This window comes from Cricetulus griseus, chromosome 4, assembly GCF_003668045.3.
Source record: "Cricetulus griseus strain 17A/GY chromosome 4, alternate assembly CriGri-PICRH-1.0, whole genome shotgun sequence".
Taxonomy (NCBI): Eukaryota; Metazoa; Chordata; class Mammalia; order Rodentia; family Cricetidae; genus Cricetulus; species Cricetulus griseus.
This window is the reverse complement of record NC_048597.1, coordinates 222,180,215-222,198,588: the sequence shown is the minus strand read 5'-3', so window position 1 is coordinate 222,198,588 and position 18,374 is coordinate 222,180,215. Positions and strand designations below refer to the sequence as shown.

At 46.5% G+C, this 18,374-nt stretch overlaps 1 protein-coding gene across 2 annotated transcripts in view; it reads right to left on the bottom strand.

The window, feature by feature from the left end:
- Positions 1–18,374, bottom strand: part of Osbpl10 (oxysterol binding protein like 10) — a 227,022-nt gene that overhangs the window by 96,891 nt on the left and 111,757 nt on the right. The window contains exon 4 of one of the 2 annotated variants that reach the window (XM_027415312.2): positions 10,473–10,664. The exons of the other annotated variant lie outside the window; for it this stretch is intronic. Within the exon in view, the coding sequence (XP_027271113.1) occupies positions 10,473–10,664 (192 nt within the window). The remainder of the gene's footprint in view (positions 1–10,472; positions 10,665–18,374) is intronic. 2 annotated transcript variants of the gene reach the window in all.

Sequence of the window (18,374 nt, the reverse complement as noted above, 5' to 3'; positions counted from 1 at the left end):
TGGACTCTGAAGTCACCATCCATATAGCAGTCTCTTTGGGAAGCCTGAGACTGTGGGAAGGCCAGAGCCAATTGTACCTGCCCCCACCCCCACCCCGGGAAGCCCCAGAGTACATCCTGGAGTAGATGTACAACCTAGAGTAGAGAGAAGGTCTCTGGAGAGAGAGAGAGAGAGAGAGAGAGAGAGAGAGAGAGAGAGAGAGAGAGAGAGGGAGAGGGAGGGAGAACACACACATTCATCATATGTAAGCAGGTACATGTGCGCATGTGAGGGCTACAAGACAAGACAACTTTGGCTGTTGCTACTCAGGCGCCACCCACCTTATTTAGAGAAAGAGCCTGGAGCTCTCCAATGGGGCTACTATCTTCACACACACACACACACACACACACACACACACACACACACACACACACACACGGGTTCTGGGAACTGAATTCAAGTCCTCATGCTTGCCACTTTACTGAGCCATCGTATCCCCCAAGCCCCCAAGTGCCACAAGGCTTTCCTGTACAGCAACAGATCTACACAGATCTTCAGGTCAGGATTCTCAACCTGTAACATGAAAGTGGAAACAAAGGTGGCACCCCTTAAAAAGGGAGAACTAGAGAAACACAGCTCAGAGCAACAAGGAATGGCTGCAGTTGTGGCCAGTTACCCGACAGATGGCTATCGACGTTAACCGCTGCATTTAACCTGCGATTTCACAATGCCAGCCATCTAATGGGAGGTAGGAGAACGGAATCACCAATGCTCTACTCTGCAGAAGTAAAACAAGAAAAATGGGTTTTAAATGAGAAGGAATCTCTAGCATATGTTAAAAGGCTAGAGGGAACCACCGGGGGAAATGCCCTCCCAGATCTCCCAGAACACAAAACTGGAACACAGCCAGGGAGAGGGGCTTGCAAGCCTCAGAGTGGACTTGGCCAGCTTCCCTCCCGGTCCACTGTTGGCATGCAGCCAGTTATTGTCTCAAAGCCTCAGAGCACTTTCGGGGAAAAATAGCAAATCAACCTTCTATACCACAGACCATAATGGAAAGCAATACAGCACTTAGCTTCCTATGAAGCAACGAGAAACGAAACTCATTGAAGCTGCAAAGACATGAGAACCTCAAATCTTCTGTGAGCAGAGACAGGCAAGGCTGACAGACACTCAGCAGTGTCCCAACCACAAGGAGGGAGCACACAAAAATCACAGATCCAGCTTGCCCGGCTCATGCTGAGGTCGCAAGTCTATAGGTTCTGGTCACTTACAAACAGCTGGTCTACACAGTAGGCCCACCTCTAGCGAATCCCTCTTGTCCTTAGCTACTATGTAGCATCATGTGGTATCATGTTAATTTAAAGAGCTCCCTAAGGCTACCCAATTCTTGGATGGAAGGCTTCATTCCACCCCCATTCTAGAAACCAGCCTGTCTAAGGGTACAAAGGTCAGATCAGCCTGCATGAGGGTACAAAGGTCAGACCAGCCTGCATGAGGGTACAATGGCCATCTATGATTTGTTCAGTAACTGCCAGGCACCTTCAGCTTTCCTGAGCAGGCACAGAGTTTTGGGATATAACAGGCCCCAGACCTTAGCACAAAAGGAGAACAAAGACTTACCCAGCAAAGCCCATAGTTCTAGGAAAGCGCCTAAATGTACCTACCTTGCTCTTGGCTCCTATGGTTCTGTTTCTGGCTAACTGCCCTTGTTAACTGAGGTGTGCCTGCTTAACAGCTCACTCTGAGAAAGGCTTGGGGCTGCACTCGAATCCCAAACACCCCATGTAGTCACAGACCTGCTAACGAACGCTTTCAATTAGCTTGAACCCATGCCCAAGCCGTCTTCTCTGGCGGATACCTCACAGCATGGTACAGACATGGCAATAAGACCACAGTGGGATTAACCAGTCGAGGGGGCTGAGGGGGCTTAGTTTTGTGACAACTTGGCAGAGCCATGGGCCCAGATAAGTAGTCACTGTGTTTTTTCCTTTGCCTGTTGTGATAAAATACCCTGACAATGGCAAATTACTGGATAACAGGTTTTTTTCTGCCTCATATTTCAAGGTGCAGTCCTCATGGCAGGGAGTCAAGGCTGCAGGAGGATGCGGCTCACGTTGCATCCATAGTCAGGAGGCAGAGAGTGATGCATGCATGCATGCAGATGCTCTGATCCCTTCTCCATCCTCTAGAGTCCAGGATCCCAGCCAGGGGAACGGTGCCACCCTCAGTGGGGAGGCCCTCCCACTTCTATGAACACAGTCAAGAAATTTCCAGGGGTATACCAGAGACTCACATCCCCAGTGACTCTAGATGCTGTCAAATTGACAATTAACAACACCGTCACCAGTGTTCTGGGTGTTTTTGTGAGGGTGTGTGTTGGATAAAATTTAAGATTTAAATGGTTAGATATGAAAAGAGCAGACAGCTCTTTGTATGATGAGTGGAAATGAAATAAGACTGATCCCTTCCAAGCAAGGTGAGGGATTTCCCAGCACAGACCTTCAAGCCTCCTCCCTGGGGCTCCAGACTCTAGCTCAGCTGTGGACTTTGTTCTCAACTGCTGCAGGGGAGGTTTACACGTGTTGCCACTCTGCTCCTTACTATCAGGCTTCCCAAACAGCTCAACTTAAACAACAGGTGTACTCTCATGAGGACTACCAGCACGTGTATTCTCATGAGGACTACCAGCATGGGCCACTTGGACACAGAGCGTGACCAAATGAGCCTTCTTTTTCCACTGAGCACTTCTCACAGATCCACAACTGCACCCACGCCTACAAGAGCATGGACTTGTCCGCTGGATAGGACCGCCAACCCTCTTCTCCAGAACCACCCGCTGACCTGTAAGATGTGGCTTCCCTTCCCCTGTCCCGTCAAGAAGTCTCGTGAAACTTACTGTTTTTTAAAAAGTCTTCCTTTTGTTTCTCTGGCTTGTCAGCTGTCCCATCAGTTCCCTTGTGGTGGCTGATACTCTCGCTCACTCTCCTAGGAATAGAGTCGACTGCACCTTTCCCCGACTCTCCTCAGTCACACCTTGTCTGGAGGCAGCTCCTCATCTCCCAAATTACACTGAAAGCCCATATAATTCGCTTCTTTCATTTTTCATTTACATTTGTTTATTGTGGGGGAGGGAGGCATGCCTCAGGATACCTGGGAAAGTCGGGGGACAGTTTGCAGGAGTCGGTTCTCTTCTTCCACCATGTCAGTTCTGGGGACTGAACTCAGGTCACCAGGCTTGCTGGCAAGTGCCTTTATCCACTGAGCCATTTCACTGGCCTATAATTTAGAAATGGCAAATCCCCACCCAAAACACACGCTCCAGGGCTGGGGATGGAGTTGGCAGAGTCCTGTCTTCCATGCACAAAGCCCGGAGTTACACCTCTAGCACCACATAGAGTAGGCAATGGCATGCCTGCAATCAATCCCAGCACTCAGAAGGTGGAGTCAGAGATCAAAGTTCAAGGTCATCCTTGGCTACATTGACAAGTTTGAGGCCAGCCTGAGCTATATGAGACCCCCATCTCAAAAAACAAATTAAAGCCGGGCGTTGGTGGCGCACGCCTTTAATCCCAGCACTCGGGAGGTAGAGGCAGGTGGATCTCTGTGAGTTCGAGGCCAGCTTGGTCTACAAGAGCGAGTTCCAGGAAAGCCTCCAAAGCCACAGAGAAACCCTGTCTCGAAAAACCAAAAAAAAATAAATAAAAAATAAAAAAAATAAAAAAAAAATCAAAGTACTCGCTACAGTTCTTTCTCCTCATTCAATCCCAAAGTGCACAGTTTTAATTGGGAGCATGGTTGAGATGAGTCACTCTGCTCAGAGGGAAGAGGTGTGTGCTGTACTAATTGTGGTTTCCCTGGTGACAGGATGGCCGGAAGTCCCTGTTGTCGGCACCTTAAGATGAAGCGTCTCATAAAATGCGTTAGCACGGTGGTTTGCGGTGGCTGCCTCGGCAGCAAAGGCTGCCCGTGAATCAGGGCTTCTCACCAGACATTTACTGCATCCACACCAACCAGGACCAACTCAAATCCTCCTGAAGGAAGAGGACCCTGAGAAAAGCCATCTGTAAAGATGGCGACTTAATTAAGGGACTGTCGCAGTGAGAGCAAACATGACAAGACCATTACACAAAGGAGCACATGCTCACAGAACTAGAAACAAACAAACATCTCCACATGCTATTCCCTGTAAAGGGTTTTCCCCTAATATGTGAAATTACACAGCCCCACACAACTTATCTCCCCAGTCATCAACAGTTCTCTGTCCAAGGGTGTACATCTGGAAGCCACATAAAACTTAGAAAAAATAAGTTCAAGAGTACGGGAAAGATAGCTCATGATTTGAGAGCATGGGCTGCTCTTCCAGAGGACCCACATGGCAGCTCACAACCGTCTCTGACTCCAGCTCTGGGGGGTCCAACATCTTCTGGCTTCCTTAGATACCTACACATACGTGGAATATGTTCATACAGACACACAGAATACATAAATTAAAATAGAAATCAATCTTTCAAAGGGTTGAAAAAGAGTTACAGTGGCTGACAAATCACTGCTGGAAGCTGCTTAGTGAAATCCACATAGATGCTTCACACCGCCCGTTCAACACTCTAGAGTTTCAACTGCCCCTTGAACACTCAGTACAATGGCTTCACACCGCCCCTTCAATCTCCGTAAGAGTAGCTTCACACAGACCATTCAACACTCAGTAGAGTGGCTTCACACAGACCATTCAACACTCTGTAGAGTGGCTTCACACAGACCATTCAACACTCAGAGTGGCTTCACATCATCCCTTCAACACTCAGTAGAGTGGCTTCACACAGCCCATTCAACACTGTAGAGGGACCTTCCTCAATGCTGCAGGATCCAAAATCACCCCAATGAATGCCATGTATTTTCCCAAGCCGCAAACAGCACAACTAAGAGAGTTAGTTGTGGTCATCTGTGGGTGAGCCTGCCAGCTTCTTGCCCCTGGGACCACTGGCTTACCTGGCTCACATTTGGGTGCTAACATGAACATATTTACAGTTGAATTTTGTTTTTTTTAGAAATCACCGAGCAAATCAAAATTTCATCAATATCACACTGAACCTGTATCAACAAAACTCCTATTAAAATTAATATAAGCCATGTTGAAGCCTGCTACAATGAACTGGGGAGATTTGCATATGTGTGTCTGTCTCTGGCGGTGTAGTCAGAACCTTGTGTGCAAGTGGAGGCCAGAAGAGGGCGCCAGACTCCTCTATTGTACCCCACCTTTTTCCTTTGAAGCAGGGTCTCTCCCTGTGATTCACATTCTTCTTGGCCAGGCTGAAAAGTCAGCAAGCCCCAGGGTTCCTTCTGTCTCTGTGGCCTCAGAGTTGGAGTTACAGACATAGCTAACTTGTTCCATGGGTGTTGGGATCTGAGCTCACGTCTTTGCAGTTGTGTGTCAAATACTCTGAATTGCTCAGGCATCTCTACACTCTCCCAACCTCAATTAAAAAGAAAAAAAATATGCCGGGCGTTGGTGGCGCACCCCTTTAATCCCAGCACTCAGGAGGCAGAGGCAGGCGGATCGCTGTGAGTTTGAGGCCAGCCTGGTCTTGAGAACGAGTGCCAGGATAGGCTCCAAAAAGCTACACAGAGAAACCCTGTCTCGAAAAACCAAGAAAAAAAAAAAATACAGTGACAGGGCTGGAGAGATGGCTCCGTGGTTATGAGCACCAGTTGCTCTTAAAGAGGACCTCAGTACGATTCCCAGCACCAACATGGTGGCTCACAATCATCTGTAACTCCAGTTCCAAGGTTGTCAAGACCTTCTTTTGACTTCCATGAGCACATGGTACATACATACATTACATAAGTGCCAGCAAAACATACACACATAAAATAAAATAATCTTTTAAAACACAATGAATATCACGGTTCCGCCATCACATGCTTAGGTGAACAAGGAGTCATATCAACTTTTTGAAATACGTTAGATTCTACTTATAAAACACCTCCAGAGTCATGTGCAGAGGTCCAGACTAACAGCCCGTTTCCCTTCATCATACCTTTGTGTGACTAGATACTCACCAACGTAACCAGCCAGAGAAAAACCAAGGAACACTTGATAGCCCCAGCACCATCACCAGGGTTCTCCTCTCTTGGAGCTGATCAGGTTACCTAGGAAACCAACCCCTCGAGGCCTCCACTTCCCATTGTTAGAGAATTCTAACGGCTACAGAGAGGCATGCCAGGCAAATAATCTGATAAACCAGTGTGCCCAGTTAATACACTGTGCCCAAAAGACACCAAAAATAAGACTCAGCCTTCAACAGAAGAAAACAGAAAATTAGACGTGGTGGTAACACACTCCTAATCCTAGTACTAGGAAGAAATAGGCAGGATTGCTGTGAGCTTGTGGCCAGCCTAGTTGACTTAGGGAGTGTGTGGCAAGCTATAATTGGCTATTCAACCCTGCTCAAGTGGTAGGGGTGACCCAAATACGCCCTTTGTATACTTTGCAAACTTTGTAAACCTTCTTGCTCCCCCTGGTGGGGCAGCTACAAGTGCATTTATTTCTGCTGTTGTTATTCATATGCCTCTGTGGAAAAACGTTTTTTGTTTTGTTTTTGTTTGTTTGTTTGTTTGTTTGTTTGTTTTTGCTATGTGTGGTTTGTCCTTGTAACGGAACCCCTTACTCATGTGATTCTTAACCCTTGGAGTATAAATTGTCTGATGCTCTGAATAGAGCTGGCTGTTGCATGAGACTTCAGTTGGCCACATTTTTAGGCCCGGCTCTCCCATGCTCACACTGCCAACCAGAGGGGAGAAAACTCCCAGTATAGTCAGCTTGCTTTCATCTCTCAAACAGGTGTTGAGAGCATGCCTGTTCTTTACACCACATCTTGAATTCCCCACACTCATCTCTCCTAACACTCTCCTGTGAGGACACTGGGCTCTAACCTCTGGCAACTCCATTCTTTATATTTTACATTATAACCGCTTAATCTTTTAAACTACCCCATTATTTTCACCTTCACCGTGACATTCCATTTAATATTTATCCCATTGCCTTTGGCTGGGTTATTTTTCTTTTGTTCTTCTTATATTCCAGCACATCTGTCTTGTGTATGACAATTCTCTTTTACATTGCTTTGGTGGTCAGAAGTTTATCTTCCCTGTACAGCTGGGTTAAAATGCTATTCCACTTTCTTCTAACTACATTAGAGATAAATTCAGTGTAATTTTTAAAGGCCTTTATAGATGAGAATTAGTGAAGGAGATGCCCTTGGATAGTTCTCAAGGTGGACCCCATGGCATCAAAGCCAGCAGGAGCTATAAAATGGCCTGTTCTCTTGCCAGGGGAAACGGTAACCATGACTGCCAGGAACTGAGGCTTTCAAAGCTCAGTCTTATTTTAAGTCTTACTTAAAATTGATTTTAGGGGTCAGGGGAGCTAGCTCAGCGGCTAAGAGTAGTTAAGAGTGGCTCAGGTCCTCTCAGTATGGTTCCTAACCCCATCCCTGTAATTTGGGATTCAGATCAGGCTCCCTCTTCTGGCCTCTTCTGGCACTGCGCTTCCATGTACAAACCCACTCACAGACACAAACTTATATACATAATTAAAATAAAATCCTTACTTCCTAAATTAAATTTTTTAGCAAACAAGATCATCTATGTGCAAAAGCAATGATCCAAGATAAGCAGTGACACCCCAGGCCACAGAAACCAAACCAAATGGCTATGAGAATATTTCACCTGCAGTTTAAATTGTGTTCTATTTATTTACTATGTATTTATTCATACATATTCATTATCTTTTGAGACAAGCTCTCACTATGTTACTCAAGCCTGATTGGAATTCACCATCTTCCTGCTTAAGCCTCTCAAGTATTACAAATACAGGCACGTGCCACTGTGCCAAGCATGGCCTCCCATGCCCCACCCTCCCCCACTTCAAGGTTAATCTCAAAGGACTTGAAAAGTATTTTGGTCTACATTAAAAAAAAGGCCAAGTATCACACACTGTGGTGGTTTGGATGAGAACGGCTTTGAGAGCTTATAACCTGCCTCTCCCTTCTCTCCTCTCTTCACTCTTCTTCCTCTTGTCTTCCCTCCCCCTACTCTCTGCTTCCTATGTGTGGATAAAGATGTGACGGACTAACTTCCTGGTCTTGCCACCATGCTGTGCCTTTCAGTCTGCTGTGGACTCGCCTTATGAAACCCTCCCTAAAGCAAAATAAAATCTTCTAAACATTTCTTTTGGTTTTGGTACTTTAATCCCAGTCACACACAAAAAGTAACTAATGCACACATTGTATAAAAATACTACCTGGGGAGAGCCTGAAGACTCACTGTCAGTGACAAAATGATACAATGTCGAGTCTGCCCTAAACATTGTCCAGCCTGAGGTCTGGGGATCTAACTCGGTGGCTTGTGTAGCCCATGGAGGATGTTGATTCGGTCTCCATCTGAAAGGATTCTCTATCATAAAAATCATGGTGAGGATGTCTGGAGATGCCACTCTATGGGCAGAGTGTTGGGCCAGCATGCTTAGAGTCCTGGCTTCCAACCCCAGCATAAAATAAACCAAAAGTGCTGGCACATGACTGTAATCTCAAGCAAGAGGACCAAAGCCTCAAGGTCATCCTCAGCTAGATATTAAGTTTGAGGCCAACTTTGGCTATATGAGACCCTGTTTCTATATACTCTGTGTGTGTGTGTGTGTGTGTGTGCGTGCGCGCGCGCGCAAATGCTGAGGAGAAATAAAAACAGATAAAATGAAAATTTCAATGAAAGAAAAAAGAATTTAAAATCCAAACTGCTAAAGCTGCCCGATCGTGGTGCAGCACCACTATTCTATTTGGAATAAATTTGGAGACTTCCACTTTTCTGTGACAGTATATTGAAAAGAATCTATGAAAAAAATAAACAGATAGACACAACGATCCATTATATTAACCACTGTAGTAATGAAAAGAATCTATGAAAAAAATGAACATAGTCACAACCATCCATTATATCAACCAATGTAATAATACAACTAAGCTAAAAGCCACTTTTGCTTACACATCGGAATATCTGTTTTCACAGTGAGCATTCTCTCTGAAAATTAAAATAAAATTCCTAGGGGCCGGAAAGATCCCTCCATGGTTAAGAGCACCTACTGCTCCAGCAGAGGGCCCAGCTACAGTTCCCTTACCCAACATGGCCACTCACAGTGATCTGTAATTCGGTTCCAGGGGATCTGATGCCCTCTTCTGGCCCCTATCAGCGCTGTACACACATGGTGCACATACGAGCATGTGAGCACAACACCCATCCACATAAAAAAAAATCTAAAAATTATTTTTAGACAGAATTCCAACTCTGTACTTTCCTGTTTTGAGCAGTATGGGAATATATGCACATAAATCCTATTTAAAAAAAAAAAAGTCTTTCCTACAAATATACAAATCTGATACAGAAGATTCTTGACCAGAATCAGACTGAGGCAGTCCGAAATCAGGACACTACCTAGCCTCTGATATTTAGAAAACAAAACACTATGCATGCCTAAATGTCTGTGGGGCCCATTCTTCCAGGAGACAAAGCCATGGCTCTATAGCCACAGCAAGAGGACAGCAAGTTGGTGGAGGCCAGAGTGAGCTACAGGTCAACAGTTCTCAGCACCTGACAGGAGTCAGGCAACCAGAACCAACTCCATCCACCTTAACACAGTCAGTTGTCCTGGGGGTTGGGGAAGGTGACAGGAACATCACAGATCTCATGGCTTCCTGGAGGTATCTCACAAGAAGATACAAAACAAACAGTTGGTGGGGTGCTTGTCTTGCACACAGGAAGCTTTGGGTTCAATCCCCAGCACCACAAAAAACTGAGCATAGCCTCATATACCTATAGTCCCAGCACTCCAAGGCAGAGCAGGAAGGTTAGGTCAGAAGTTCAAGGTCATCCTCAGCCAATATGATAAGTTTGAGGCTGGCCTGGACTAAATGAGGCTCTGTCTCAGAAACAAAATCCAGCAAACTCTCTTGTCCCTGTCATTACATAGCTTCCGGGTGAACCTCGGGGCTGGCAACACTGGCTCATTGTTTATTCCCTGCAGAGAATGAGGCTCAGAGCCACTAATGTGAAGGGGAAGGCAGGAACTTCCAAAGGAGAATGAAGCTGGCACCAGGACCACCGCTCCTGAGCATCAGCCATTCCCTGTGATGCTTTGGGACTCAAAGAACACCTCATCTTAGCTCTGAGCAGACTTCAGTCAAGGATGTTCCTCCCCAGCCCACTCTGGTGTGGGCTCGCCTTCTCTGAGCTAGGATGGAGCTCTCCTGATGGCTCGCTTAGCCTCCAAACCAGCAATAACCGTGACTATGCTCTCATGCCAGAAAGAACAGCTGCAAGCGTGTGGCTGTGAGGTTATGTCTGTTCTGGACAGGGTCAGAAGGAAGAGGAGTCACCAGGGCCACGGCCACCGTCCCCGACTCCCAGGGGCCATGTCGCCCAGTAAGAGCAAGGCGTACCTCTCTGACTTCATGAAGTTGGCCGGAATACTGACTCTTGGCTCTTCGGGCAGCTGCAGGCGACTTGTGATGCGTGACTGAGACAACACCGGGGGCCCCCGCACTGAGGTGTCTCTGGCTACAGGGAGACGCAGAATTGGGTGTTCCATGGGGGAGCAAAGTGAGACTTCGGCTTCGGGAACTTGGAGCAGTCTAGAACAAGCAACAGGTGTCAAAACTCAGCAGCTGGCCTGCAGAATGTGACTGTCGCTGTCTGCATGTGGGAGCTCGGAGTTTCCCCCTGGTCTGCTTAGAAGGATGAAGGCATGGGGAGGCCTAACTGCACTACTTGGCCCACACCTTTAATCCCAGCACTCAGGAGGCAGAAGCAGGGAGGTCTCTGTAAGCTCCAGGCCAGCCAGGGCTACAGAGTAAGAACATGTCTCCACAAAAGTTGAAGTGAATGAGACTGCACATGAATTATCCTCTTCATCTCTGATGTCTGCTGTCCTTCTCTACGACCATGAAGAGCCATTTCCCCCGTGCCATGGGCTCATTAGCTCCTCTCCCCGGGACCCCTTCCCCACCAGGATCACACAAATCCATCGAAATTCACACTAAGCCAATGCTGTCTGGTCTGGAACGCACCCCCCTGGCTCTCCCAGACTCATTGTCTGCCTCTTTGGCTCAAGGATTCGCTCACACTTGTCATTATATCCCAAAGCCTGGCAAACACCAACTGTTGTCTGTGTTAAGTGCTTAATAAACGTTGCTATATGAAACCAAGTTCTCCACTTCATGTGTTAGCCAAGTGCTTAATTCCACCCTGTAGTAGCATGGAATACAAGCTACTAATTTGATCATGTTTCAATTCAACTTGGCAGCCATCTGAAAAACAAACCTGGATTCATCTCTCAGAGCAAAGGCTCCAAATGGATCAAAGAGGTTTAGAAGGAAAAAGAAAAGGGAAAAAAAAAACACACAGAGAGGACGTATCGGTGAGGCCTAATACTTCAAAATCCAAATGTTATTGAAGAATGAATGCCTTGGTAAATTTGGCTACCTAAAAAAGTAAACACTTCTAGGACACAAACCAACCACAATTACCCACTATAAAGTCAAGTGAAAAAACGGGGGGGGGGGGGTAATAAAGCTGCATATTTTCATTAAATGAACCAAGCTACAAAGAAACAAGTTTACAAAACAGAAGATGAATGACCCTTAAACTGTACCAAACTGCGCCAAAAAATATCCCACTGTACTCAAAGAAAGCGGTAAAATCCAAACTAAACTTAAACAGCATGTTCCATCCATCATATTAGCAAACATTCAAACGTTCGCACACACAGTCGTCAACGGGGCCAAGGGTCTGTGGATAAAAGAGAGCAGCCTCCCCAGGGAGCACAATTGCCAGCCTGGCTCCCAACATCCTCTCTGAGCTCCTGCAATCCCAGGAGCCTGTGCTCCAGGCAGACCTGCACATGGCAGGCAGAACGCCACATGTCCCCATTAGTGGCTGCAGCAGTACATGTCATGCATGGTGAAGGCTGTTAAAGCCTCCGAGTCTGTCAGTGTGAGGCAGGTTACATAATGAAACACTACTGAGCTGTGAGAGGATATTGAAAAAGACCTCTAGTGCCTGACCTGGAAAAAAAAAATCTCTAAGTTGCACAGTTAATTGTAAGAAGCAAGATGCAGCGCCATTGTGTTGTGTAGTACGCCAAGTTCTGTGTGAAAATTTTCACCATTATTGAGAAGGAATCCTTTTAAAACCCAGGGAAAAAATCTCAAAGATACACATTCACTAACCAAGTGGAGGCTTATTTGTTGGCAGTCAGACATGATGAGGAGAACAAAGGAAGGAGACGCCTTACTACACAGCTTTTTTTATTTCACTGTGAACTGTGGGAAGGTATTGCCTTTCACAAATTTTTAATTCCATGGGACATTTACATTCTCACTGCCAACTGTGTACCATTTAGCCTGAGAAAAAGCAGATGGGTGACATGCCAGATTCTGTGGTACAGTTATCAAATAAAGACTTACTGAATACCTAATTTTGCTTAGCAGTATCCATACTGGGAAATGTCAAGGAGAGGCACAAGGTTGCTGGTGCTGTAAGACACACGGACAGGGCCTGGAGAGATGCATCAGTAGCGGACAGCTCTTGCTGCTCTTCTAGAGGACCCGAGTTCGGTTCCTAGCACCCACTTACAATCACCTGTAACTCCAGCTCCAGGGGATCCAACACCCTCTTCTGGCCTCCATGAAATCTTCACACACTTGCAGCATATATTCATACAGTCACACGTATATACACATACATAAAAATAAATCTTAATGAAAAAACATATAAATAGCCACAGTCACATACACACGCTAACTGTGGGGGCAGGCTGGGAGTGTGGCTTGGTTGCCCGAGTGCTTGCCTAGCACACACAAACCCCTTTGATTCCCAGCACCACATAAACCAGGTGGTGTGGTGGTGTGCACCTCTAATGCCAGCACCTAGACAGGGCAAGCAGGAATACCAAAAGTTCAGGGTCATCTTCCTCTATATAGAAAGTTCAAGTCCAGCCTGAGCTATGTAAGACACTGTGTCAAAAGAAAAGAAAAAAGAAAAAGATGCCAATCTGAGACTATTGCTGGAAAGTGTCAGGGAAGTGAAGACAAGCTGATCTCACCAGAAAGAGATTCCAGGGGCTCAGGCGATAGCTAAGCAGGTAAAAAAAAGTTTGCTGTGCATGCATGAGAACCTGAGTGCAGCTCCCTAGCACACACGTGAAAGCTGGGTGCAGTGTGGTCTGTGTCCGTGGCCCCAGTGCTGGACATGGAAGGGAGGACTGCTGGGGCTGGCTGGCCAGCCAGACTACCCCAAAATGAGCAAGTTCTAAGTTTAGTGAGAAACCCTGTCTGAAGGGGTTAAGTTGGAGTGATAAAGCAGGAACCCCACTCACTTCTCTGTCCTCTGCAGACAGGAACGCACACAGGTGTGCGCACACAGGTGTGCGCACACACACAGGTGCGCGCGCGCACGCACACACACACACACACACACACACACACACACACGCACACACGTGCACACACACTGGTGCACACACACTGGTGCATACACACTGGTGCACACACACTGGTGCACACACACACTGGTGCACACACACACACACAGGTACACACATACATAGGTGCACACCCACACAGCAACAATAAAGATGTCCTAAGCTGGGAGACCTGAAGCTTGAACTTGACTGGGGATAATAGGAAGCAAGGGAACAGATCACAGAGTGCTCCTGACTGGGCGTTCCCCACAGGCTGGACCTCGCCTGAAAAGCAGGCACCTTGTAAATGAACAAGAGAATGGGAAGTAGGTGGGAGCCAGGGAAGTCTGAATGCTGGGCTACTCTGAAATGCCCAAGGAGTTCGGGAAGGCTCTCTGGGTCTGGTACACACATAACCAGGAAAGACTGAGGGGCGGAAGCCTGTGTGTGGCCTTGAAATTGCCTTACGTGAAGGCAACTAGGACAGTGGAGACCGGGAACATTAGTTCTTCCCATCCATCTTTTCATTTGGAGTGTGGAGGCGGCGGCAAGTTCCCTAATCCTGAGACAACAGTAAATTTGCCAAAGTATTAAGAGTCTGAAGAAAGCCACTCAGATTGTGTGGAAGGCTTATTCTAGCCCAACAAAAGCAGATCCCCTCCCCCACCAGCCCCACCAGGTGAAGACAGGCAGACACGTTTTCTTTCTCCAGCTCTACTTGGCTCCAGTCATGTGACCTTGGGTGAGTTATTTAAGCATTTTCATTAAGCATCAATTTCCTGATCTTCAAAAGAGGAATAATAATATTGACCCTTAAAAGCCACCGTGAAGATGAAGCTGTACTGTGTCTACAAAGCACTTAGCACAGACCGGGCCCAACAGGTTCATTTCTTCATGTGATTTAAAACTTGATCAGTGAAGGGAGTATTGACTTTTTAAAAAATGTTAATAAGTTGCTTAGCACAAAATCATAGGAGCTACTAACTTTCTTATTTTCCATAAGATCAAAGTGGTGTTTATATGACGAGTAATGAGATATCATTAGTACAGAATACACGCTCACACATACCCTATTTATTTATTTTTAGACAGGGTCTCATGTAGCCCAGGATGGCCACAAACTTACTAGGTAGCTAAATATGACCTTGAATTTCTGATATTCCACCCTCCTAAGTGCTGGGATCACAGGCATGTGCCACCTCATCCAGTTTACATTGTCCCAGACTTGGTCAGAGCTCCATACATGCTAGGCAAACACTCTACCAACCAAGCTATGCCTCCCCCACCCAGGGCCCATTGCTGTTACATTTTGAGTAGAAATAAAGACCCAGCAAAAATCAAAAAGTTCATTGCTTGGGAGGCTCAAGAATTCCAGGCCAGAAGAGACGGTGGCTCGGTGGCTAAGAGCACTTGCTGCTCTTGAGGAGGACCTGGGTTCAGTTCCCAACACCCACATGCTGGCTCCCAACTGTAACCAGTTCCAAGGGATCCAATGCTCTCAGTTTCCATGGGCACCAGGTACACACGTGATACACATATATCCAAGCATGAATATGTGTGTACATACACACACACACACACACACACACACACACGCACACACACACGCACGCACGCGCACGCGCACGCGCACACGCACACACACACACACACAGCGCGCGCGCGCACGCACACTCACACACACACACGCACACACACACACACATGCACACACACACACACACACGCGCGCACGCGCACACGCACACACACACACACGCGCGCGCGCGCGCACGCACACTCACACACACACAACACACACAACACACACACACATACACACACACACACACACACACACACACACACACACACACACACACGTAAAATACTTTACTTTAAAAAATAATAATTCAAGGCTAGTCCAGGCAATGAGATCCTGCCTCAAAAATCTATCTTGACCATTATGAACCACAGGAGCCATTATCTTCTGCCCTCATTAGAAAGGAAGACAGAATGTTCATGACACCTTTAAGCAGTACCAACATAACTGTACAATATTCACCCAGAAGGCCAAATCCTTCCCCTGTGGATGGCTAATTCCAAAATCACCACTTAGTTAATGGCTGTCATTTGAATCCACAGGCGCTAAGTTTGAAGCAGAAAAAAAGAAACCACCAAAAACAAACACCTTCTACTTTGTATTAACTGTGGGATTCTCATGGTTGCATTCGCACTGGGGCTTCCTCGAAGAATATGTGTGAGCGAGATTCTCACCAGATAAATCTCGTGGGTAAACAGAACGGGGGAAATTATGTGTGGCAGGGGAGCTAGCAAATCACAGCCACTATAAATGAACAAGCCTTCAGTCTGTAAATGTCATAAACATGGATCTCTGCTACTAATTTAAAGTCAAATATTAACAGTCTGGGGAACAACATAGCAGGGTTTTGTTCCAAATATTTACTTCAACTAGGGTGACTAAAAATGCCAAGCAAGCCATCTGGAAAATTCTAAGCCAAGAGTGATGGCTCCCTAAAAGAATCATCCCCCTGCATCCTGCCATGGGAGGCTCAGCAAGCTCCCCGAATCCCTGTCCTCAGCAAAAATAAATAAATAAATAAATAAATAAATAAATAAATAAATAAATAAAAATAAAAATAAAAAAAGCACCTGTCTGATGTAAGGTGATGGCATCAAAGATGGTGTGGCCAGGTGAGAGGAAGCACTGATTGCCAGCTAAGAGCTGCCTAGGCCTCCAACACACACTCATACACGCCGCTGGGTCTCCCTACACCCATGACTGACTCCCTTATCTCTTGAGTTGCAAAAGGAGTGTTTTCAAGCTGTCCTTCTCCCTCACATACCCACTAGCAAAACTGGCATGATGGAGGGTATGCTGGGAAGGAGAAGCAATCAGTATCACATCGATATAAAAAAAAATAGCCAAGCCCCAGGGATGGAAGCACCCTGTGGTGGCAATACTGACTGTCAACCTGGCGGGATCTAGAAAACTCTGGAAGACAAACCTCTAAGCATGTCTGGGAGGGAGTTCCTAGATTCAGGTAGGAAGGCCCACCCCAAAGGTGGGTAGTGCAGTGCCACAGGCTAGAGACTGACTGAGAGGAGAAAGTGGGCTGGCACTGGCATCCATCACTCTCTGCTTCTTGACTTCGGGTGACGGCTGCTTCCCACCACCATGGACCAGACAGACCCTCAAACTGAGCCAGAGGATCCCGTACCTTCCTTAAGTTGCCTTTGTCACAGCAATGAGAGAAATAACCAATTATCCCGTGTGGGAACACCGAGACCCACAGCACTGGGTCATGTCCAGATGACGCTCAGAGATACTATCTAGAAAGCCAGTTCACACCATGAGGAGAGAGGGGAGCATCGAGAGCACTCCTTCCCAGATGATGGCCAGCTCAGACGAAGCCGGGCTCGATTCCTTGCAGTTACTTCTAAAGGGCAACCACCCCCCTCATTAGATAGCTGGAGAAGGAATGAGAAAATGTGCAGCTAGTGTGTGACGCTGAGTGACATGCTTAGTGAGAAAGCCAGGCTTTCAGGCGTCACTAACTATGGATATTCATATTCTGTGAATCAGACAGATATACGGGGAGGGGGGACGACACAGCGAAATGACTAGGTAAAGTGGTAATAGAATATCTTAATAACAAATCGCCATTAATAGTCAGGAGATTCTCGAAGGGAAGCTAGACTTCCCTTGGGAGGAATGTCAATTAGTAATTACCGTGGAATGCATGCGGAGACGCCTCAAAAACCTAAAAACAGAACTAAATATGATCCAGCTATACTGCTCTGAGGTATGCATTCAAACCAGATCTCTACAAGGAAACTTACATATGCACACTTACATTTACACATTCACAACCGCCAAGTGATGGGCTCCAGTTGGAAAAAGAAAATGTGGTACATACACAATAGAATATTTATTATTCATCCCTTAAAAAAGGAATGAAATTGTCACTGGCAAGAGAATGGATTACCATGCCAAGTAAGATGAGGCTGACCTGGACTAACGTGGGCTTTCTCTCATATAGGACACCCTTTGAAAGGGAACAGGAAAAGGCGGGAGCCTGAGGAGGGGATTATTGAAGAAGAGGAAGGTAACTGGCAGAAGAGGGGATTATCAATCACAGAGGAGGAATGGTGACCCAGCAGCCCAGGCCTAGATGGTCATTACTCTGTAGACACCCAAGTGCTATGAATACAGTAACACCTAGGAATGAGGCCTCCCAGCCTCAGTTTGAACCACTGCCCCTGCCTGGAAAATAAATTCAGAAAACATCAGTGCATGGGGCTGGAGAGATGGCTCAGTGGTTAAGAATGCATATTGTTCTCATAAAACACCTGGGTTCAATTTCCTGCACCTATGTTGGACAGTTCACGAGCACCTAGCACCTGTAACTACAGCTCCAAGCCATCTGATTCCTTCTTCTGTCCTCCTCGGGCATTGCACTCATGTGCATACACACACACACACACACACACACACACACACACACACACACACATACATACAAACATATACGCATACATACACGCATACACACATACATACATACATACATACACACACACTTTTAAAATAAAATTTTTCAATGAAAATGCTCCTGTAAGTAACTCTTCACTCATGATCCTGTGGGTATCTCACCATGCTTTGGCTAGCCCCTCACCAGGCTGTGTCTAACCCCTTACCTATGTTTCTATAGTAAGCCCTCACCATAATGTGGTTAACCTCTCACCATGCTGTGGGTAACCCCTTACCATGCTGTGGGTAACCCCTTACCCATCTCCTATAGTAACCCCTCAGCACACTGTGAGTAATCCCTTGCCCATGGCCCTGTGTATAGGAGGGTTACTCACTAAGTCCTATAAA